This window comes from Anoplophora glabripennis, unplaced genomic scaffold (assembly GCF_000390285.2).
Source record: "Anoplophora glabripennis isolate ALB-LARVAE unplaced genomic scaffold, Agla_2.0 scaffold268, whole genome shotgun sequence".
NCBI lineage: Eukaryota > Metazoa > Arthropoda > Insecta > Coleoptera > Cerambycidae > Anoplophora > Anoplophora glabripennis.
The window spans coordinates 122,635-147,829 of NW_019416436.1; the positions used below are offsets into that span (position 1 = coordinate 122,635).

At 33.4% G+C, this 25,195-nt stretch overlaps 2 protein-coding genes across 2 annotated transcripts; both read right to left on the reverse strand.

Annotated features, from left to right (window-relative positions):
- Window positions 1–1,221: 1,221 nt before the first annotated feature.
- On the reverse strand, window positions 1,222–7,782 carry LOC108904324 (zinc finger autosomal protein-like). The gene is made up of 5 exons (XM_018706838.1): window positions 7,666–7,782; window positions 5,453–5,752; window positions 5,128–5,396; window positions 4,153–4,838; window positions 1,222–1,358 (listed from the first exon to the last, which is right to left on the reverse strand). The coding sequence occupies exons 1-5, from the start codon at window positions 7,780–7,782 to the stop codon at window positions 1,222–1,224; spliced, it is 1,509 nt and encodes a 502-aa protein (XP_018562354.1).
- A 7,402-nt stretch (window positions 7,783–15,184) lies between these two features.
- LOC108904339 (zinc finger protein 90-like) lies at window positions 15,185–23,897 on the reverse strand. The gene is made up of 4 exons (XM_018706854.2): window positions 23,743–23,897; window positions 17,722–18,021; window positions 17,397–17,665; window positions 15,185–17,142 (listed from the first exon to the last, which is right to left on the reverse strand). The coding sequence occupies exons 1-4, from the start codon at window positions 23,857–23,859 to the stop codon at window positions 15,921–15,923; spliced, it is 1,908 nt and encodes a 635-aa protein (XP_018562370.1). The 5' UTR covers window positions 23,860–23,897; the 3' UTR covers window positions 15,185–15,920.
- Window positions 23,898–25,195: the final 1,298 nt, after the last annotated feature.

Here is a 25,195-nt window from a genome sequence, read left to right on the forward strand (position 1 = left end):
TTGTTTTATTGGCATTTGATTTTAATTTGTTAACTTGCAGGTATTTATTAACACACTTCAAGGTTTCGTTCATAGTATTTATACACGGAGTTAAACTATGACCGCTACATGCTAAAAGAGTATCATCTGCAAATAAATTAATAAATTCAGAATTGACAAATAGTGTAATATCGTTTATGTAGATAAGAAATAATAAAGGCCCAAGCACACTGCCTTGAGGAACACACCAAGATTATTAATACATGTGTCAGATACTGATCCACCAATTCTTACTCGCTGTGCTCTGTCAGTCAAATATTCTGTTACCAATCAAGAACAGTACCATCAACTCCATAACCTTGCAACATTTTAAGTAGGATATTCCTGTCAATGGTCTCAAATGCTCTCTTTAAATCGAGAAATACAGCTACCGTAAATATATTATTATCAATGTTGTATTTAAATTTCGTTAACGAAAGTTGCAAAGCCGTTTCACATGAATATTTTCTACGAAAACCTGATGGTTACTAAATAAAATATTATTCATTTCCAAGTACTCTAATAGCTGATTGTAAACTGCTAATTCCAAAACTTTTTCAAGAGATGGTAAAGTATTTATTGGTCTAAACTCGCATGCTCTTGTTGTGTTAGGAACTTTTGGTATTGGAATAATAGTACTTGTTTTTAATTTGTTAGGAAATTTCCCATATTCTAGGGATACGTTAATAAAATTTAAAATTACATGACCTACAGAATTCACAATATGTTTTAATAATCTAGAATTTATAATATCATTAACACTACACTTATTTTCTAAACCTTTAACAAGAATGATTAATTCAGACATAGTAAACAATTTAAATTTACAAATACCAGGATACAAATTGTAGTTTATGTTCTGCCATGTAGTACCTATATTTCCAATACTTAAAGCTATATCTTCAATACTATTTATAAAATATAGGTACATTAAAGTTTTTAGCTAAACTAACTTCATTATTACATGTAATAGTATGGTCTCCAAACTCAAATTGTACATAATCGATTTTAACATTTTCATTACTATTGACTAAATCTTTAATAGTCTTCCACATAAGTTTAGGATTACTGATATGTCTGTCAATTTTTTCAAAATAGTACCTCTTTTTCTTTACTTTTAACAAATTAACCACATTATGCCTGCTCGAAGAAACACGACGTATAACTTTATAATTTGCAATATTTAGTTCAACATTTAATACATCACTTGTTGTTCGACTTAGAAATAATTTCTTCTAGTTTTTTCTTAATATACATGTAATACTCTCTCTGCGCCTTCGTCTGATCACCATATATTTTAATCCCAGGAACTTTAATATTTTTCTTAGCCTTTAGAACACCTATGGACGATTTTTATGTGAGTCGTACTTTCCCAAACGAAATACTTTTATATTATTCTTGTTCACATCAACATCCCTAAGAATATCGTTTACCACTTTAGTACTTTCATTATTTCTTTCCATACGAATTCTTTGTTGTGATTCCTTAACATTATATATAATTATATTAGACCTACGAATTTGTCTGTCCAACATTTTTTACACATTAAGTAATATAAAATCAGCTTCAGATAATTAGATTAGTTTAGTACGAGGTGCCATATAACAAAGAAACAAATTCATAACAGTAATCAGAACGGTTCAGCGTCAAGCTAGATGTCATTTAATTTTAGCTTACTTTGTTTTTTTAATATTTTCCTTACTATTGCTGCAATTTATACTTTTGCTGAACAAACTGATATGTTACTAGTTTTGGGATATTGTGATGGAAATTGTTGTGCTACTGTTCGAACATATGCTGTAAGATTTCCTAATTGAAGAATTACAAATCACAAAACATTTGCTAATGTGGAGAGACATTAAATCTTTGACAACGTACGGCTAGAATTATTTAGCTGGAGTACAAATTTTGGAAAGGGTCGAAGAAATTCCGCAAGTAAGTAAAGGGCGTGCATCGAGTCATATTCACAAACACTGCATGCTCATATATACTCATCAGAGCTGGGTAATTCCTGGTGAAAAAGTAATTAGCAATTACAATTCCCTTTTTTTTCCTGTAATTGTAATTGTATTTAAGTACTTTTTTTTATTAAAGTAATTTGGAATTGTAATTGCAGTAAAAATTGTTATAGAAATTGTAATTTGTAATTATATTATTTGAACTATCGAATTACAAATTACTTCTATAAGTACAAATACTTTTTCCAATTACAATTACTTTTTCTATTAATTATAATTACTTTTAAGATCATGCGTATTGCGTAATTGCGTACAGACTTGCAGACTTCTATTATTTCAGTTGAGGAAAGCCTTGTGCCGCGTGAACAATAATAAGTGATTTGAATTAACCTCAGAATTAACAGAGTACATTTTATTTTATTATAATTATTATTAATTTAGAAAATATACGAAGTAAAAATATGTTGTCTATAGCATCAAGTTTTATAAAAATATATATTATGTATCTATGTGTTACTGCTCTTATTTTGAGTTGAGAAAACTTCTGGTTCGGTTACTCAGCCTTTCACTCGTACTTGTTCGATTCGTAATTTTTTTAATAATAATTATTGCTTTCCAGTCTACCCAAAACTACTGTATTCTATATTTTGCAAATGTACTAACAACCAAAAAAAAGAGCATCGGGTTGAATTAATTACCTGACCAATAATATAAAATTATAGTATGAACTGAACTAGTTTAAATTATTAGATTAGGAATAAAAATATAAAAATTCTATATCAGAAAATGAATAAGAATAATCTTTTCATTTTAGTATCAATTCTAATAAATAATAAAACGCAATATTACACAACACTTTTAATTTAAATTTTTAACTTAACTTTTTCCTTTTTCTCTGTTTGGTCACTATAATTTACTTTATCATAAAAGTAATTAGAAAAGTAATTGCTAAATCCATTTTCCATGTAACTGTAATTAAATTAATATAATTCCTTTTTTAAAGAATATACTTTGTAATTGTAATTAGTTCCTTTTTTTAAAAAAGTAATTTGTAATTGTAACTATTTGTAAATTACAAGTAATTTCCCAGCTCTGATACTCATCACAACATTTGCACTCGTTTAGACTCTCTATGCTTCAACATGTGATAATTTATATCACTCCTATACTTGTATTCATAATCACACTGAGTACAGCTTATCTTTATGTTTCAGTTGATGCCGTTTGATACATGTCTTGTATTTAGTTTCGAAATCGCAGGCATTACACCTGTACATCTGGACCTGTGAAGGATCTTTATGTTTCAGTCGGTGCTGTTTGATGACATTCTTATATTTAGTTTTGTAATCACAGACATTACACTTGTACGTTTGAACCTCAGAAGGATCTTTGTGTTTCAGTTGGTGTTTTTTCATATCGCCCTTGAATTTAGTTTCGTAATCACAGTCGTTACACCTGTACATTTGAACCTGCGAAGGATCTTTGTGTCTCAGTTGGTGATTTTTCATACAACCCTTGTATTTAGTTTCATAATCGCACACATTACACTTGTACTTTTGAAGCTGCGAAGGATCTTTGTGTTTCAGTTGGTGCAGCTTGATATTTCCGTTGTATTTAGTTTCGTAATCGCAGTCGTTACACCTGTACTTTTGAACCTGCGAAGGATCTTTGTGTTTCAGTTGGTGCTTTTTGATATATTTCTTGTATATAGTTTTGTACTTACAGTCGTTACAACTGTACGTTTGAACCTGCGAAGGATCCTTGTGTTCCAGTTGGTGTTTTTTCATTTTATCCTTATATTTAGTTTCGTGATCGCAGTCATTACACTTGTACATTTGAACTTGGGAAGGATCTTTATGTTTCAGTTCATGCTGTTTGATAGAATTTTTGTATTTAGTTTCGAAATCGCAGTCGTTACACCTGTACATTTGAACCTGAGAAGGTTCTTTATGTTTCAGTTGATGCTGATTGATATATTTCTTGTATTTAGTTTCAAAATCGCAGTCATTACACCTGTACATTTGAACCTGTGAAGGATCTTTATGTTTCAGTTCATGCTCTTTGATAGAATTTTTGTATTTAGTTTCGAAATCGCAATCGTTACACTTGTACGTTTGAACCTGTGAAGGATCTTTGTGTTTCAGTTGGTGTTTTTTCATATGATCCTTGTATTTACTTTTGTAATCGCAATCCTTACACCTGTACGTTTGCACCTGCGAAGGATCTTTATGTACCAACAGATGTCTGGTAAAGTTTCTCTTATCTTTTGATTCGTATGTGCAATCCTCACATTTATAAATGGGCAGTTGTAAAGTGCCCTTATTCGGTAATGCGGTGTATTTGGTTTTATAGTCACATTCTACACGATTGATCGAGTTTTTGTGTTTTATATAATGACTATTAAAACTGACTTTCCGCTTTGTTGTAAAATCACAAAAGTCGCACTTGTACAATCGTCCTTCAGATGCGCTTTTGTGTTTCACCTGATGCTTAGCAAGCTCACACTTGTGCTTTGTCTTGTAATCATATGATCCGCATCGGTGCATACGCGTTTCCAAAGGATCTTTATGCCTCAACCGGTGTTTCTGAAAAAATTTCTTATTTTTAGATTCTGACTCACACGAATCACATTTATATGCTTCGGAATCGTTCTCGTGTCTCGCACGGTGTGCTATAAAACGGATCTCGCTTTCAGTTCCGTAAATACATTTATCACATTTGTAAAATACTTTGTCGTCCTGCTTGACTTTTGTATTACATTCGTTTGTCGATTTATTCTCATGTTTACATCCATCCTCTTCCTCATCTCTAAGGACACTCTTCATGAATGATCCACTATCGGAGCTCTGCAGTAGCGAGTCGCTGAAAAAATTACATATACAGGGTATTTTCCAAAGTCAGGTGTTAATTCTAAGGAGTCATAGGTTATTGCAAATGCAATTATGCAAGTTTCTGAACTCCACAAGACATTATTTCAGTTTTATTATCACATAAATCAAATTCTTGATGACAATTAGTAATATTTTTATTGAAGATATGTTAAAAATAATAAAATAATTATGCGGAAACCTTCAGAAATACAGGCAATTAATGCAAGAAAGGCAAAATGTACTATTACCTAGTAAAATTATTGTTAAAAGTCTTCTCTTACCTACTTTCCTCATCTTCCGATTTTATGTCGATACTTTCAGCTTTAATTGACATTTCCATCCCGTTGATATCGAATTCTATGTCCTGGTTTTCAGTCTTAAGGGATAAATCAGATGGTGACGTATCTATCTGACTTTCTGTTGCTGCACTATTAAAAATACCTCCAATTTTTTCCTGTACTTCCAAGCAATTTTTTAGGAAACTGTTGTGGGTGCACACAGAATCAAAGCATTCCTTACATACAACGGGACCTTTGATGATATTTATATTCTGCAAAGTAGTTTCATTAAATTGCGAAAAAAGTAACAATTTAATATCATTAATACCATTTCAGGAGCCAATTTTTCGATAGCTCCAAATTCCTCTTCGCGTATGCACCTAAACTCACTTTCTACTGGCTCCATACACAATCGACATATTCTCTGACTATCTGAAATATCCATTGACTCTCTGGTCTTTTCTTTCGTATACACGTCTCTTATATCGAGCTGTAACATTTTTTCACAATCCACATATGGAATAATTGTGTAATCGGTCTTCAGACAAGTTGCCTTAAATTCGAATGCTGCGTTTAACTTTCTTCTGCAGACGTTACATATAACCTCTTTGCCTTTGCTATCAAATTTCTGAAATATATGCAACTTTAACCAAGGAAAAAGAAAATCACTTTGTCAGAAAATATCAATTATTGTTGTTGTAATGTGTTGAGGTGAGTTAATTGGGAGATAGAGTGCTTCCCAAAAGTGACGCAAAATATTCGTATTTTATTTTGTGTTGCGTTTTCACAAGAATTCTAAAGTACGTCAATTAACATATAGGAATTGTCGCTTTGTCACGTTGCTTAAACCATTTTTGCGCAATGTTTTATGAACCTATGACGTCATCGACATTTTTTTTAAATAGCACTACCTAATTTTTTAGGCATAAATAAATAGCCCTCTTGAAGGGAAATGCGTCGATGTAGGGTTTGGTCTATTTCACTTTAACAGGCGCGAAAAAAAACCAGACCAATGTATTACTTAAATTAATGTAAAAAATGCGAGAGTTTCTCAAAAACAATAACTTAAAGATTTTTATTTAACAATTTTAGGTGACTTAAAGAAGATGTTCAAAGTGACCCCCGTTAACAGTTAGGCAATGGGCGGGACGATGTTCCAATTCATCCGTGGTATTTTGAATTGCCTCTGGTGGTATCCGATTAATTTCTTCTCTTATGCGCATTTTAAGCCCTCGATGGTGTCCAGTCTACCAACTCTGCTTTTTAAATAGTCCCACAATAAATGATCTAGGGGAGTTAAATCGGGCAAACGTGGTGGCCACTCAATGGTCCTCTTCGACCTATCTACCTACTTGGAACAATTTCATGCAAGTAATTCCTCCCGGCAAATACTGTCTTCTGGAACATCATTATCTACGTGATTTTTCGCATCTGTCAAAGTGAAGTAGGCCAAACCCGATATTGAAGGATTTCCCTTCAAAAGGAGACCTTTTATGTCTAAAAAAACAGGTAGTGCTATTTAAAAAATAATCTCGATGACGTCATAGGTTTATGAAACATAGCGCAAAAAAGGTTTAAGCAACGTGAGAAAACGACAATTCCTATACAGGGTGTTTGTATGAAAGTGCGAAATATTTTAGGGGGAGGTTGCCGAAGTTAATTTGTAAAAAAAAAGTTCATATAAACGTAGGTCGAAATCTGCACCGTTTCCGAGATACAGTGTTTAAATTTAAATATAAATAAAATATGAATATTTTGCGTAAAAATACAGGGTGTCCGCAAATTTCACAGACAACGTTTGACCTACGAAGAAAAATTAAATAAAAAATTTTTGGTTTTAGTTACAGGCCTTCAAAGTTGTCAAGAATAAAACTAATTTAATTTACTTTTACCGATCGCGTTAAAATTCGACACATTTATTTGGACTGTCGTGGCGTATTATTTTTTAAAGTTTTAGTCAAATCAATATACTGGGTGATAGTTTTCTCCGGTTACTTCCCCCTTTTAGCGGTCAAAACGTTTACAGTGGCCGTATTTTTTTTTAAACGGGCAGCAATAATAAAAAGGCCGTTTTATTAAAAAAAAAAATTGTCGCTTGAGAAAATCGTCTAGAGAAAGCCTTTCTTGAGAGAAATGGAATTATTTGCAGGTCTGTATGTTTCGGTTTGCGTCACGGATTTAAAACTTTTTAGTTCAGTAGGCGGTGAAAACCCCTTCATTGCTGCTAAAATATTCTTGTATAATTCATAAGAAAATGATTTTCAAAGTTCGATGCCTTGAAAACGGTTAACTTTAGGTACGTGATGTGCTATATGAATTTTGCTTAAAATTACGAGAAGAATTAAAATATGGAATAATACACAGGGTATTCCGATAAAGAAAAAGCAACTTTGTTTCGCCATAACTTTTCTTTATAGCAATAGCTTTTAAAAAACCCTAAAACGTGTCTTATGAATTTTTTATAGCTTACTTTAGGAGATAACCGACCTTTTCCATACATAACAACGATTCTGAACTAATACATATCTATCACCGACTTACCAATTTCACCAAAAGTACATCTAAAATATCTCTAGTAACGTTGTCTATTACCTCAAAACCTTCAACGGTTACAGTTTTGAGGCAAAGCTTGCACGAAGTTTCTTGAACACCAGTCATTGCAACAATATTCATTGAAATGTAAATATCAAACCGTAACTTACGTTGATTGTTTAACCTCAATGAATACATCGAATAGTGAGGGTTATTATTCTTCTTCCTCTTCTGTTATCAGAACAACAAGAATGGTAAAGTCTAGTCTATAATTCTTGCACTATGATTACGGATTGCTGGAAAAAATTGACGTAACAATTTTTGTTGTACACAGCACACAGCACTAATTTGGTTCTTCGGAATATGGCGTTCTTGGTTTACATCTGAAAAATCTGTTTTTTGTTCTGGAAGACGCTTCGCAAATAATTACGGTTGCATTGTCTATATTAAGTGGTTTTCGATTTTCTTGAAACAAAGTGGTAACTATAATGTATTTTGCATTTGAGAATTTGTCCTCCTAGATTTAAAGCAAATTGTAACACTATGACGTACTTACAGCATTCCAAACATTACTACCAGCAGATTATCTTTTATTTACGTGGCCACAAACGTTCTCTTGAATTAAAAGCTTATCACCTATTTTTATTGGGAAATGACATATTTTTGTTGGTCAAAACATGATTGAGCGTGCCCAAACGTGTTTACGAGTCGGTGGACAAAATTTTGAACGTTTACTGATTACGGTTACAAATAGAATTTAAACCAATTCTGTTTTTTGAAAAGTTAGTAATCATTACGTCTTCCCGGTTTTTTCCAAGTAGATAGCGCCATCTATCAATAATGGTAGACACTACCTTACATGGCCGCCTCGTTGTTTGAAATATTCTACAGAATATTTCAAACAACGACCGTCTATTAATTTAAAGTATACTGTAGTATTTAATAAGTATCATATATTAGCACCATTTTTACTCGAAAGATGGCGCCACAAATTCAATTCTCATGATTTTTTTTAACCACACATGCAACTTTACTGGTAAGAGATTGAAAATTATCCCCACTACTCCAGAGCCCGAGAGGACAGCGATATGCGTCTGTCCTTTTTTAGACAGAGACAAAATAAATTTCTGTTGTCTCTGTTAGCATCCATTTTGAAATTTAACAACTGACGCCGGAACTTCATCATGATTCATACGTTACAATATAATTTTAGAATTTTCAGAAAATGTAATAATGTGAATGTAGAAATTATACGTGAAACATTGCCAATGACATCAATTTACAAATGAACTACATGGTGATTTACAAACAGTGACAAAAAATGAAACCTCGAATTCTTTAGTGAATTTTAAGGTAGGTCTTTCATATAAAGTTTTTGTCTAGGTCGGTTCACTAAAACAATCCAGTGTTAAATTAATATTTTTAATTTTTTATAACATTTTAGAAACTAGTGAGTGAAATAATTTGAAATTAATCACATGAATGTATGTAAATATTGTACAAAATCGGAAGCATTTTCTTAAAAAACAATGTTCCAGTGGCTGAGATACAGGGCTTTATTATGATATTTTCGGATTCTCCTTACAATTTTCTACAAATCACCACCCCTTTATGTTTTTCGAAAAAAAAAAACATTTTCGTTGAACTGAAAACATTGTTTAAATTACAATAGAAACACTTTTTTTAATCTATTATTTAATCGAATAAAGAACATCTCATAGATGATTTTATTTGAGTAAATGCTCAAAAATACCTCAATTTGCGCAAACACAGCCTACTAATGTATCGATTAAACAGCATTGTATTCAAATATCGAAGTGTGTCTTCAGTTCATTTTTTAAGTTTTACTCAGGAAATCAGGCTTTTTGGAAAAATTTAAAAGAATAGTAATTTGTACAAAATTGGAAGAGGAATGCGAAAATATCATGATTGTTACAATAAAGCAGCGGCATACTTTTTTATTTAGACAAATATTCCAGCAGTACCCTGCAGCATTTATTTTTTAATTTTTATTTGTAAAAAATTTAAATATTTTTTAAATTTTAATACCCTGTATTTTTTTAACGAAACTTCCTAGATAAAAGCTTTATACGAAAGAGCCCTCTTAAAATTCACTAAAGAATACGAGGTTTCATTTTAGGTTAGTGTTTGCGAATCACCTTACGAATATAATGAGAAGTTATCGTATGCCCCTTTACACCCAATGAACTTATCTTATAGCCCTCGTATGTGCAATAATTGCCCTTGAAAGTGTTTCTTACTCCAAACACCGATGGCATATTTAATGCATTTTTTCATCGAGTTGCCTATCTATTTCTTACATAGTATATCTTATCTATGATTTTAACACAGTTCCTAGACCTAGAATTTTAGAAAAGTTATCATTTTGGTTCAGATCAATTTACAGATTTTTATATACAGAACAAAAACTGTGTAAAAAACAAATCAAAGTAAAGGGCTCCTTTAAACAGATCAGTACAGTGTAATGCATATGTACAGAAATTACATTTAATTCATTTAATCCTACATACATATAATATAATCATATAATAGTGCACAGTAAAATTTAAAGATTTAAATTTATATTTAGGCCTTAAAATAATACTAAGAAAATACAATAGGGAACAGTGTTAATACAATAACGTTTCTTTCCACTTGTAACCCTGTTCCCCCTACACAAATTACGAAGAATCAAATGAAAATTATAAATTACATAGGACGCAGGGTTAATTTTAAATGTGTACATATAAAAATTAGAGGTCAAAAAAATTAGTGTATCAAATCAACACTTACTTAAACATAGAAAATAAAGGTGGTTACCGCAAAATTCGTTTAGCATGCCATCCACATGTACACAACGCTTACACATAAGGACAACACAAATAATTAATTTAGGGCAGGACAAATAATGAATATCAGGCTGGAAGGGTGAATTGATTTTGTACAAATATAATTTAAATAAAATAAAAAACTTGCCAATACCAGGTACATAATAATTTTCAAGGCACTGCTTTCTGGTTTACCGCAACGCTTGTCTCGAAAATCGTGTGGACAAACGAATATCGAGTTTCAAAGCTAGAAGTGAAAAACGCAGATAGTATTGCTAAAAATCACCCATGCATCAGAATTGCAAGAGAAGGACACTTTGAACATTTAACGGTGCTTATTTCTTCTTTTCATTAGAAATTTGAGTTTACAAGTCTATACGACATCGGCAACACCGCCTAGTTGATCTCTCAACGCTTAAATACCACAGTAAAGTGAGTAGTCCTCAACAGTTTTCTATTAAGAAAAACAATTCATATTTATTTTAGTGTTTATTATTATTGCATTGTGATGAACCGGTTTTATTCTGATTTTATTATGTCCTGAATTTAGAAATATTTCTTTTTATTTCGGATTATTTTACCTCGGCGGCAAGAATTATTGATTTTTATATACATATACAGGGTGTCCGGTAAGTACCTCCTAATCTCTCGGGAGTGTATAGGGGAGGTCAAAATAAAACTAGTCCTTCCTATAATTTTTTTCCTAATGTGCCCCCTAACGGAGTTATGGGGGGTCAAAGGGGTACCTAGAAATTAACGTTTAGGGTTATAACTTTGAAACCACCCTGTATATTTTAATAAAATTTTCGTACGTTGTATTACACATGGAGCTCTACGATTTGATGCTAAAATCAACTTTTTGCTATTATCAGGTGTCCAGAAACGGACTGGCCCTATCACAATTTTTCTCAAAATTTTGACAGAAGTAATTTTATCAAACTGAAAATATTATTATTAGATACTCTGAAGGTTTTTCTTTAAAAATGGTACTCTTTATTTATTTCGAAAAAATGAACGGTTTGCGAGATAAATCGGTTTTGAAAAAAATTGGTAACAAATACAACAACAATTAAAATTTATTTTTTTACAATAAAATCATTCCCGCTAGTGCCAGCCTACAGATTCACCATAAACATTTACTGGTGGTGAATTAAGGGAATGAATAATGCCGTTTCTTGTAAAATCAACATCTATGACCAAAATACATCTACAAATTATTATTGCTCTTGTCTCCATGGAGTTCTTTTCTATTGTTTTCGTTGTTAGACCCTGTTGATTTTAAAGTACTTGTCAAAGGCGCGTGACAGAATAAAAATTCAATTTTATTGTGGTATTCGTTTTAAGCCGTTAGAAATAACATTTAAAAATGGAAGAATATTCCTGTGCAGAATATGCTGATATGCACCTAATTTATGGGGAAGCATTATGCAACTCCGTGGAGGCAAGAAGACTTTATGAGGAAAGGTTTCCGGGTCGACATTTGCCGAGTCCAAAAACTTTTGAAAGAGTTGATCGTAGTTTAAGAGAAACAGGTAAAAAAAAATAGTGAAAAACGTTAGTGAAACTAATTTCTTCCGAATCCTTTATTTAGGAAGCTTTTTGCCACGCCGTGGTGGAGCAGGAGCCCCGAGGAGAGTACGAGACCCTCATGTAGAGGAACAAATATTGGAAGACGTTGCTAATAATCCTTCAAATAGCATAAGGAAGCTTGCGGCGCAAAACAATGTTACAAAATGGGCTGTACATGAAACTCTGAAAGAACAATTGCTTTACCCGTACCACATCCAAAAAGTACATGCTATGTCTCCAGATGATTATCCAAAAAGACTTCAATACGCCAATTGGTTTTTACAGCATCATATTCGGAATCATAATTTTGGTACATCTATTTTGTTCACCGATGAAGCAGGTTTTACAAGAGACGGCATAATTAATTCGCATAATCTACATGTCTGGGATGAAGAAAACCCTCACGCTTTAGTTCAAACTCGCTACCAACAAAGGTTTATGGTGAATGTGTGGGCTGGCATTATCGGGAATCATTTGATTGGTCCATTTATTCTGGAGCAAAGACTTAATGGTGCTCTTTATTTGCAATTTTTAGAGGAAAATCTAAATATTTTGTTAGAAGAAGTGCCCCTTCAAATAAGAACTGAAATGTGGTACATGCATGACGGTGCACCACCCCACTTTGATCGTTTAGTACGTCAACATCTGACGAATGTTTTTGGTGATCGATGGATAGGTCGAGGCGGACCTGTATTATGGCCACCTAGGTCGCCCGACCTAAACCCATTAGACTTTTTTCTGTGGGGTCATTTAAAAAATAACGTTTATTCAACACCCGTAAATAGTAGAGAGGAACTTCTGCTGAGGCTAACACAGAACTGTGACCATCTCCGCAATAATCACGGAATATTATTTCAAGTGCACCGGGAAAACATTCGTAGGATTAGAAAGTGCATTGAAGTACGGGGTGCTCATTTTGAACATCTACCGAAGTAACATTTAGGTACCTTTGTTCATTGTTGAATGTTCTTTGTTGCATGTCTTGTAAGTAAGTTATTTTTCAAATGTTATTTTTAATTGGTCACTACTTGCTCATAAAGTATAGCCAACCCGTTCAAAGATTTCTGGACTTGATAAAGTTAAAGAAATTAAATGCATGAAATAATATGTAAAAAAAATAAATTTTAATTGTTGTATTTGTTACCAATTTTTTTCAAAACCGATTTATCTCGCAAACCGTTCATTTTTTCGAAATAAATAAAGAGTACCATTTTTAAAGAAAAACCTTCAGAGTATCTAATAATAATATTTTCAGTTTGATAAAATTACTTCTGTCAAAATTTTGAGAAAAATTGTGATAGGGCCAGTCCGTTTCTGGACACCTGATAATAGCAAAAAGTTGATTTTAGCATCAAATCGTAGAGCTCCATGTGTAATACAACGTACGAAAATTTTATTAAAATATACAGGGTGGTTTCAAAGTTATAACCCTAAACGTTAATTTCTAGGTACCCCTTTGACCCCCCATAACTCCGTTAGGGGGCACATTAGGAAAAAAAATTATAGGAAGGACTAGTTTTATTTTGACCTCCCCTATACACTCCCGAGAGGTTAGGAGGTACTTACCGGACAGCCTGTATATCAAATATCCGCTAGCGGGTCCGACCGGCCGTTACCACACTCTGGCAAGCCATTAGTCACGTGGAGGTCCCACCACGACTTGTGTCCATCCGGTGCGGATTTGGGTAACAAAAGCCCTCGACATTCCCCGAAACCGGCAGTTCCTAGCCAGAACTCGCTACCGATCAGAACTCGACCCGGACCAGAAGCTCCACCGCCAGCAAGTACTCTCCGCCGAAGCCAGCCCGGAATAACCAGTGAACCCAGTAAGAATTATTTTCCTTTATTATTATCCGTTCCAACCGGGTACAAGTCCGAAAAAATTTAAGTGTGGAATTACTGCGGGCCCGAGAAGAATATTCTTGGTAACCCGCACACAAATTCCACCATCCGTCTCAACCCGCACAACAGAGCAATCGTTGGATTCGGCATGTAGACCCAATCTTGACGAAGCCTGCGTGTTTACTACAGCGTTGCCTGGTGTCCCGCACCCTGATGTACGCCGAGTAATAGGGGATACGCGAACTAAGACCTAGAGTTTCGGCGTGTATACCCAATCTCCGGGTCGTTCCATATAGTATATGTACGTTTCTCCCTGGTCGGCGTGTATACCCATCAGACCAAGAAGCGTTGTATACTGAGATTCCTACAACATCAGTCACCAGGACGTATAAAACTCAAAGGCCAGTACGAATTGTAAGGCGAAATACTGTGGATCCCGTTTTACCATCCTATTTTTCCGCCTTGCACCGCCTGGACTTTCTTCACTGGTTATTGCTACCGCTTACCGCTTACCGCTTACTAATTTTGCATTGCTTGCTAGGCCGTAATACCGATATTTGACCGTCGACCTGAGTTTAAAATAATTCCGAAATAATACCGAATAATTTTGATTTATTTTCAGAATCAGCGGGGACCAATAAAAACAACTACAAATAAATTAGTTTCTTTTTATCAGACCGTTTAAAAAACACCTTTCTTTGTTTCTTAAAACCGTTTACTATTGTAAAGTAATAAATATTTTATGTTCGACTCCGTTCCTAAATATTTATTTCATTTCCAAAGGTGATATAGTTTTTAGTTTTGTCTCTTCAACACCGATTCTGTATATAATTATTGTTAATAAACTTGTAAATAGTTTCAGTCATTTAGGAGTGGGTAGAAATAAAATTGACACAATTTGTATTTGTACAAGGTATTAATATTTTTCCTTTTGAATAAATCCAGTAAAAATTGATAGGTTTATTTCTTTCACCGCCGAGGTAAACTGATAACATTCCGAAACATCAAAAACACTGATATCGTTTTGTAGAACTCCCGTTTAATTTCATATTTAAAATAAAACTACACTGAGAAAACTACTCTCTGCCGTTTTCTCCTAAAAGAAATACAATTGACCCCTGGAATTTATTTTCTTCACCTGTGCACTTTACTCTAAACCGAGGGTAAGGGTTACGTGGAGTTTCCCCCACTTAAAATATAGGGAAACTGGCGCCCGAGATTAAACCGAATATATAAATTATTGACTAATGTTACCGTTTAGTCCAGTCCGAGGAATAAAAGACCTTTCCGAAAAATTAAATTACAGGGGGTGCACACACCATAGTTGAAAGTAATAAAAAGTAACACCAACCGACCCATAGAGAGAGAACCGAGGAAAAGTGCGTCACAGCATATTTATTTCATTCCTAATTTTTTTTTTTTTTTGGACAAAAAAACTTAACTGTTTCTACATAATAAACCGTCTCGTCGTTTAGAATACACATGTACACATTTAAGATTCACTCTGAATATTGGTAATGAAAAATATAAATTTTTAAATATAGACAAAGCCGGTGTATATTACAAAGTATTCATTTTAATGCATTGTTACAAAAGCACTAGTCCGAAATCACTTGTCTCTTTCTGTTTCAGCAAAAGTTTGTTTGAACCCTTAAATAACTTCATTTTTGACTGGATTTTGCGTTTTAATGGACCGTGCTTCACACCCGCAAATGTTTTTTGTGCAGCAACAAATATCTCCTTAGAGACTTCTTATGCTTAGTTTCAGAATCACATTGATGCATTTGAACCCGTGACATACTTTCGCATGCTCATACATACTCACCCGAACATTTACACTCGTGAAAGCTCTCTATGCTTCGGCATGTGATATTTTATACAACTCCTGCAAATGGATTCATAATCACAGTCGGTACGCCTTATCTTTATGTTTCCATTGATACCGTTTGATACAACTCTTGTATTTAGTTTCAAAATCGCAGTTGTTACATTTGTACGTTTGGACCTGTGAAGAGTCTTTGTGTTTCAGTTGGTGTTTTTTCCTGCATTTGGATTCATAATCACAGTCGGTACATCTTCTCTACGTGTCAGTTGATGCCGTTTGATACAATTCTTGTATTTAGTTTCGAAATTGCAGTCATTACACCTGTACACCTGGACCTGAGAAGAATCTTTATGCTTAAGCTGATGCTGTTTGATACAACTCTTGTACTTAGTTTCGTAATCGCAATCGTGGCACCTGTACGTTTGAACCTGTGAAGGATCTTTGTGTTTCAGTTGGTGCTGTTTGATATAATACTTATGTTTAGTTTTGAAATCGCAGTGAGCACAATTATACATTTGAATCTGTGAAGGATCTTTATGTGTCAGTTGGTGTTTTTTCATATCACCCTTGTATTTAGTTTTGTAATCACAGTCGTTACACCTGTACGTTTGAACCTGCGAAGGATCTTTGTGTTTCAGTTGATGACGTTTTAAATCATCCTTGTGTCTACTTTCGTAATCGCAGTCGTTACACCTGTACATTTTGACCTGCGAAGGATCTTTATGTTTCAGTTCATGCCGTTTGATAGCACCCTTATATTTACATTCATAACTGCAGTCGTTACACCTGTACATTTGCACCTGCGAAGGATCTTTATGTATCAATTGATGTGTGGTAAAATTTGACCTATTCTTTGATTCGTATGTGCAGCCATCACATTTATAAATGGGCAGTTGTGAAGTGTCCTTATTCGGTAATTCTACATAATTGTTAGAGTTTTTATGTTTTATATAATGACTTTTAAAACTGAACTTCCCCTTTGTTTTGAAATCACAAATGTCACACTCGTACAATCGTCTTTCAGATGCACTTTTGTGTTTCGCCTGATGCTTAGCAAGCTCACATCTGCACTTTGTCTTGTAATTACATGATCCGCATCGATGCATACGCGTTTCCGAAGGATCACTATGCCTCAACCGGTGTTTCTGAAAAAATTTTTTACTTTCAGTTTCATACTCGCACAATTCACATTTATATGCTTCCGAATCATTCTCGTGTCTCCCACGATGTGTCATAAAACGACTCTCGCTTCTATTTTCGTAAATACATTTATCACATTTGTAAAATACTTTGTTGTCCTGGTTGACTTTGGTATTACATTCGTTTGTCGCTCTATTCTTATGTTTACATCCATCCTCTTCTGCATTTTTATGAACACTCTTCTCGAAAGATTCACTATCGGAGCTCTGCAGTAACGAGTCACTGAAAAAATTACATATTACAGATGCAATTATGCAATTTTCTGAACACACAAGGCATTATTTCAGTTTTATTATCATATAAATCAAATTTTTGATGACAATTAGGTCATATTTTGATTGAAAATATGTTAGAAATAATTAATTATACGAAAACCCTCAGAAACACAAGAAATTAATGCAAGAGAGGCAAAATTAAATAAGATCTGGAGTTATACGCTTACCTTATAAATTATTATTAAAATAGTCTTCTCTTACCTTCTTTCCTCATCTTCCGATTTTATGTCGATACTTTCAGCTTTGATTGACATTTCCATCTTGTTGATATCGAATTCTTTGTCCTGGTTTTCAGTGTTAACGAATAAATCAGATGGTGACGTATCTATCTGGCTTTCTGTTGCTGCGCTATTAAAAATACCTCTAATTTCTTCCTGTACTTCCGAGCAATTTTTTAGGAAACTGTTGTGGGTGCACACAGATTCAAAACATTCCTTACATACAACGGGATCTTTGATGATATTTATATTCTGCAAAGTAGTTTCATTAAATTGCAAAAAATGTAACTATTTAATATCATTGATACCATTTCAGGAGCCAACTTCTCGATAGCTTCAAGTTCCTGTTCACGTATGCACCTAAACTCACTTTCTACTGGCTCCATACACAATCGACATATTCTCCGACTATCTGAAATATCCATTGACTCGCTTATCTTTTCCTGGATGTACACATCTCTTAAGTCGAGCTGTAACATTTTTTCACAATCCATATATGGAATAATTGTGTAATCGTTCTTCAGACAAGTTGACTTAAATTCGAATGCTGCGTTTAACTTTCTTCTGCAGACGTTACATATAACCTCTTTGCCGTCGCTATAAAATTTCTGAAATATATGCAACTTTAACCATAGAGAAAGAAAATAACTTTGGCGGAAAATATCAATTATTGTTAAGTCGCTCTAATGTGTTGAGGTGTGCTAATTGAGATATACAGGGTGATTTCACTTTAAATACAGAAACTGCAGGAACAGATTAGTTGCCAAAAATAAGTAGAGTTTGCTCTATCAACTTTTTTCCTAGGGGGACCGTGGTATTCGAGATACAGGATGTTCAAGTTCCCAAATGAAATTATATTTTGTGTCATTTCTTCATAATGCGCTGAACCATTTGATTGAAATTTACTACAACGTATTCACTTAATTAGATGTAACGTAATTTTAATCTCGTAGCGTTAACCAGTGGCCTGTTACTGAAGGTTGTGCTCCGTTTCCCCAAGAAAAAAATATGCCATGGTGGTTTTTTGTAGAAACAACGTTAAATTTAGGTAATGTTACGTTAAATAAATAACAAGTGTTTCTTGATGTTTTTTAATAGTTGCAGTCGTTTAGGAGACAATTTACTTATTTGCCGAATATAATGCGCAAATTTAGTCCACCTACTCATATTTGTTTAAAATCCATCTGCAAAAATTGATTACTTTGTCTGCATTATCGGTTGGTAATCTTTACGATGATCTCGTTTTAGTATTATAATTAGATTTGTTTATTTATTCCTGAAGCTGCAGTCTTTCTTGGGCTTACGAACACGAGACGAATTGTGGCAAAAAATAGAGGAAAACTGTAATCTCCTCAGAGAATGTCATGGTATTATTTAGTTTGATATTTTTTCCAGAAATAATGTTATTTCCACAAAAAACCGCCAACGGCGTATTCTTTTCTTGAGCGGACGCCTTAGTAGCAGGTCACTGGTTAAAAGCAGGAGGTTTTTATCAAATAAACGGATTACCATAAAAGGTCTAATTAAGTGAATATGCTGTAGTACATTACATTGCATTCCGTCAACGCATTATGAAGATATGACAGAAAATATACAGGGTTGTGATTTAATAACGGATAAATTCAATAAAAGAGTGTGTAATTTTTTTAGGAAAAATCCTCGGACACGTCGATTTTGTTTTTAGATTGCGCATATTTTGACATAAAATGTAGATATACAGGGTGCCTCAAAAAAGCGTGGCAGAAAATTTTTTTTTTCTTAAATGGAACCCCCTATATATTTTTGCATTTTCGGATTTTCCGAAAAATTCTGGACATGTTTTGTGCATAATGTCCTATACCTATCTTCAACTGTTCACGAAATATTTACGTTTAAATAATAACACTTTATTGTAAATAAATTGATGTACATTCTGGAAGTTTATTTTATTAAATGCTGGAAGTGGCCGCCATTAACAGCTCTGCAGTACCCCAAACGATAGATAAATTCTTGCTGTACATTTTCAACAGTTTCTGGAGAAATATTCCTAATTACGTTATGAATACGATCTTTGAGGATATCAAGCGTGCGTGGCTTATCTTTGTACACTTCATTTTTGACATAACCCCAAAGAAAGTAGTCCAGTGGATTAAGGTCGGGTGACCTAGGTGGCCACTCTATTGATCCACGTCTGCCTATCCACCGGTTTGGGAAAACATCATCTAGGAATCTTCTAACAATCGCAGCATAATGGGGCGGTGCCCCGTCCTGTTGAAACCATAACGCTTGGTTTGGCATGTCTGGCATATTTTCATCAGGATACAGTGTCGCCAGTGCTGGAATCAAGTCGTTTACTAAAAAGTCATGATAACGTTCTCCCGTCAAAGATCCTTCAAAGAAGTATGGTCCTATTACTCTGTTATTAATAATCCCTGCCCATACATTCACCTTTTCATTATACTGAGAATGACTTTCCGTAAACCAGTGTGGATTTGCTGGTGCCCAGTACCTAAAATTTTGCCTATTTACTTCTCCATTCAAACAAAACGTTGCCTCGTCTGAAAAGCATATCTGTTTTACTAGTCTAGGGTTATTATCAGTTCTTTCGGTCATGGTCTGGCAAAACTCGTTTCTGCGATCTGGATCATCTTCAAGTAGCTCTTGAAGTAATTGAATTTTATAAGGGTGCCACTTTTCCTTCTTTAAAAATTTTGTTACAGTCGATCTATGAACTGTATTATCTAAAGCGAGCTGAGTACTTGAGAGGTTAGGATTTTCGTTTAATGAAACCAGGATATCCAGTTTTTTGTCATTAGAATTTTTCGGAAAATCCGAAAATGCAAAAATATATAGGGGGTTCCATTTACGAGAAAAAAATATTTTCTGCCACGCTTTCTTGAGGCACCCTGTATATCTACATTTTATGTTAAAATATACGCAATCTAAAAGCAAAATCGACGTGTCCGAGGATTTTTCCTAAAAAAAATTACACACTCTTTTATTGAATTTATCCGTTATTAAATCACAACAATGTATATATTTTTTTGTAAACTTGTTAATAACATTCGACTTTCTCAAAAACGATACAAGATATCGACTGATATATGGTTTAGCTTTTTTAGCAGAGTGAGAGAGAAATCGAACTATGAAAGAAAAATTACAAATTTGGCAACGCCGTCAAAGATGTATAAATTTAAATGGATAATTACGTCTGCTCCTGTATAATCCAGACATATTGAATATGGGTTTAAACTTGGAAAAGAACATTATCACGAATATCATTTTGACATGTGTTGCCAAGATAATTACTATTAGACAAAAGAACGACGGAGCGTTGTTATAGAGCTAAAAACTTTCAAAAGTAACTTGGGTCGAGCGTACGCTGTGTACGTGTATGTTGTGAGCTGTGAGCTCTGTGATTATTGATAAATTTTAACTATATTGAGACGCTTACTTAATTAACATATCTGACATATCAGTTACATATGGCATATGCAGTGTGCGGACATTTGGTTCAGTTGCTGCATGTGTTGTACAAATCAGTAAATCACTGCTTTTTACAAATTTTTATAACAGTATCTTCGCCATTTGGACGTAGTGATCATATCAGTGTCGTACTCTGAGTGGGATACCGTTGCAGCACGATACATGTTTTACATCCATAAGCGCTTATGATAACATAACTATGACTAATTGTGTTAAATGTGTCCGCGAGAAGAACGACGGATTTGTTGGATGGGAAGGGTGCTGTAACAGACGGTTCCACTATTCCTTAGCAAGACTCTAATACTGAATTTTTGATGTTGACCAAGAGCAAAAATTTGTTTTACTTATGCCCAGACTTCAAAATCAAATGTAACATCGTACAGAGAACATCGGTTGCTGCTTATTCTGAAAATCTTGAAACAATCCACGCAGCGATCCCAAACATAAGTACTTGTTCACACGAAAAAATAGATTCTGTTGTAAACAACTTATCGTCGATTATTTAAAGTCGGAAGTTTTTAACTTTATGAACAATTAATGAGTTAGAACCAAAGATCGATAATATTTCTACTTCAGTACGATCCGGTCTTAAAAAATCATATGCGACTGCTGCCTCTGGTTCTACCGCCTCTACTTTTGTTATTAAACCAGAGAATAAACAGGCGGTATCTGTCACTAAGTCCGACATGCTTCAAAATCTGAATCCAGTTAGTTAAACAAAGTTAGAAACGCTAGAGACGGAGGATTGGTAGTTAGCTGTGGCAACATCGGCGATTCAAGCAAATTCAAAGAGCATCACAAAAACTTTCGGACAAGTACATCGTTGAGGAATTGGCAGTTTTACACCCTAGAATTATAAAATGTTATAAACTCTAACTGTTCTTGTAAAGTTATTTCTGTGACTATGTTGTTCTTCAACACTTTTATGACAAAATAAATTATGCTTTTACGAAACGTTTTCCCACGAAAACACCTGCACGTAAATGTTTTTCGCCGTGGTTTAACACAGAAATAATAAACCTCTTACAAAAAATCAAAACTGCAGGTTGATTACGATCATTTTAAAAGTCTTCGAACACAGTTTGAATGTTCCGTAAAAATTGTTTATAATAATTATATTCAGGAGACTGAAAGTTCCTTACAAAATGATACCAAAAAATTTTTGGAATCTCATTAATTCAAAGCAAAACTGTACTTGTATATCATCCTGTGTGAATTATGAAAATTCCAAACTTGAAAATCCCCAGGACATTGTGAACGTTTTTGCCCACTATTTTAGTAACTCTTTTATTACATCCTCGAATGTAATGTTATGTCATTTGTTCGTAAAAATAGCAAAATTTGTTTTAATTATACTTTAAATAATCAGATACTTAATCGGCCTGAATTTGTTAAAAATCACGGCATCATTTTTGACGGCAAATTAACATTCAATAAACATATGGAAGAATGCATAGCTGGAGCGTACAAGAATCTGGGGTTCATACTACGTAACAGTAGAGATTTTAAAAACATATCTACATTACGAGTATTATTTAATAGCTTTGTTAGGCCTAAATTAGAGTACGGCTCTGTAATTTGGTCACCAAGTTATAATTGTCACATAACGGTGTTGGAGAAAGTACAGCGAAGGTTCTTTAAATCCGCAAGATTTATATTGGATGGGATTTATCCGACCAGAGGGTATTCACGAGACTTATTATTGAAACGATTTGAGATGAGCAGTCTAATTAGAAGGAAGATTATGAATTCTATAATTTTCATATACAAGCTAGATCTAATATTTTGCAGTGGTCTCCCTTGTATATGATGCTTAGAAATTACTGTAACATTGAAGAACGGCTGGATATATTTAACCGTACGCATGCGGATATAAAGCGTGCTTATACATTTTAAGATCTGTATTTTATTCTTATAACTCATATTTTATTTTTGTCTTTATTTTGTAATATTGTTATATCATTGTTAGTTATATATGTGTATATTTTCTGTTTTTATTCATCCTGTAAAAGGGTTCTCATCCCGTCGGGTGAATTAAATTAAATAAATAAATAAACTTGATGGACTAAAATATTTTTGTATAATAATTTATAAGAAAATGATTTTCAAACTTCGATATCTCAAAAACGGTTCAGTTTAGGTACATGATGTGCTTATATGAATTATTGTTTAAAATTTCGAGAATTGAAATATGGAATAATATAAAGGGTGTTCCAATAAAGAAAAAGCAACGTTGTTTCGTCATAACTTCTTGACTGATGCTGTATACTTAATTTTTCTTTATTGTAATAGATTTAAAATAACCATGAAACGTTTTTGTGTCATGATTTTTCGATAGCTATCTTACTTTACTAAAAGCTATTTTACATTGACAATTTATTGATCAATTAATTGATGAAGTCTCTTCATCAAGAAATTGGACAAGTGTAATGCACCAAATCAGTTGTCAAATAACTTCATCAATTTATTCATCAAGTTCTCGACAGATTTCCAGCCTCAGATCAGTAACGAGGTTATGTTATTGGAATATGTAAATAATTGTGTGGCGTCGTGCTAGTTTTGCATTGTTTTTACTGATTTGTTATTTACAAAAACTAATATTGATATAATATGTGTCAGAACGGTACCACTGTTGTATCACTAGAATTATGAGTGGAAAGGTGACATTTTTGAAAGTCATTTGCTTCTTTGATTCATTGGTAGAACTGATTCATTCGTCAAAAAACTTGACAAAGTCTATAGCAGTGTAAAACCCACTGTTTACCAATAAATTCGTGAATTAATTGATGAAGAACTTCGTCAATTTATTGTTGAATAAATTGTCAATGTAAAACAGCTATAATACATATCAATCACTGACTTACCAATTTCACCAAAAGAACATCTAAAATATCTCTAGTAACGTCGTCTATTACCTCAAAACCTTTAACGGTTACAGTTTTGAGGCAAAGCTTGCACGAAGTTTCTTGAACACCAGTCATTACAACAATTTTCTTTGAAATGTAAATTGTAAATGTCAAACTAGTAACTTGTGTTGGTTGTTTAACCTCAATGAAAATATCGAATAGAGAAAGTTGTTGTTCTTCTTCCTCTTCTGTTGTCGGAACAACAAGAATGGTACAATCTCGTCTATAATGCTTGCACTATGACTACGAATTACTGGCAAAAAATTGATGTAACAATTTTTCTTGTACACACACATCACTAATCCGGTTCGTCAAAACATGGCGCTATTGGTTTACATCATACTTCTATAAATATACCAAGCACTGCATATCTTTTACATGAATGATATTGTTCCCAAAAAGAGGGGGTAAAAAGTGTACATGTTGCATTTCGTCAATTTTGCGCAAGCCCGAAAATTTAGCGGGTTATTTCAAATTAAATTTAATAAGTTTTTTTGTTCTTGAATTCGCTTTACACATAATTACAGTTGCATTGTCTGTAGTAAGTGTAGTTTTCAATTTACTCGAAACAAAGTAGTAACTATAGTGTATTCTGCATTTGAAAATTTGTTCCATCCGTTGATGACGTCATCAACGAGATACGGATTTTCGATTTGAAGCAAATTGTAACCATTTATTTAATATATATAAACAGAAGTTGGTCACGATATGTAAGACATAAAGACGTATAATTTTTACGTTAATTGTTAAAATCGATTGAAGTACGTAGAGTTAAGCCAAGACAAAGGCAGGGCTAATATCACTTATAAATTGTTGAATGTTTGAAAAATTTAAAACCCGATTTGCATTTACTAAAATTTGATGGCCGTTCTTCAGCCAGAACTCCCGACGTTAGAAGGGTGACCCTTCTTATTCTTTGAGGCATGGATTAGTTTGCAGATTTTCATGTACCGGAAAAAGTCAAAGTAAAGCTTAGTAAAAACAAACAAAAGTAAAAGGCTCCGTCTTTTAATAAATAAATAAATAAATAAATAAAATAAATAGGTAACCTTTATTTTCCTTAGAGACTTTGTAATAGAGTAGGGGAATAGTCAATAAAACAAAAATCTGATTAATACAGTGTAATGCATACGCTAAGAAATTCTATGCAATTAATTTAATTTTACATATATATTCATATAATAGTGCACAATAAAAACTAAAAAACTAAGATTTAAACTTATTATATTTAGGCATTAAAATAATAGTAAAAAAATACAATAGGGAACAGTGTTAGTACGATGTTTCTTTGCTCTTGTAACCCTGTTCCCCCCCAACCCAAAATTACGAAGAATTAAATGAAAATTATAAATTACATAGGACGAAGGGTTAATTTTAAATGTGTACATATAAAAATTAAAGAGGTCAAAAA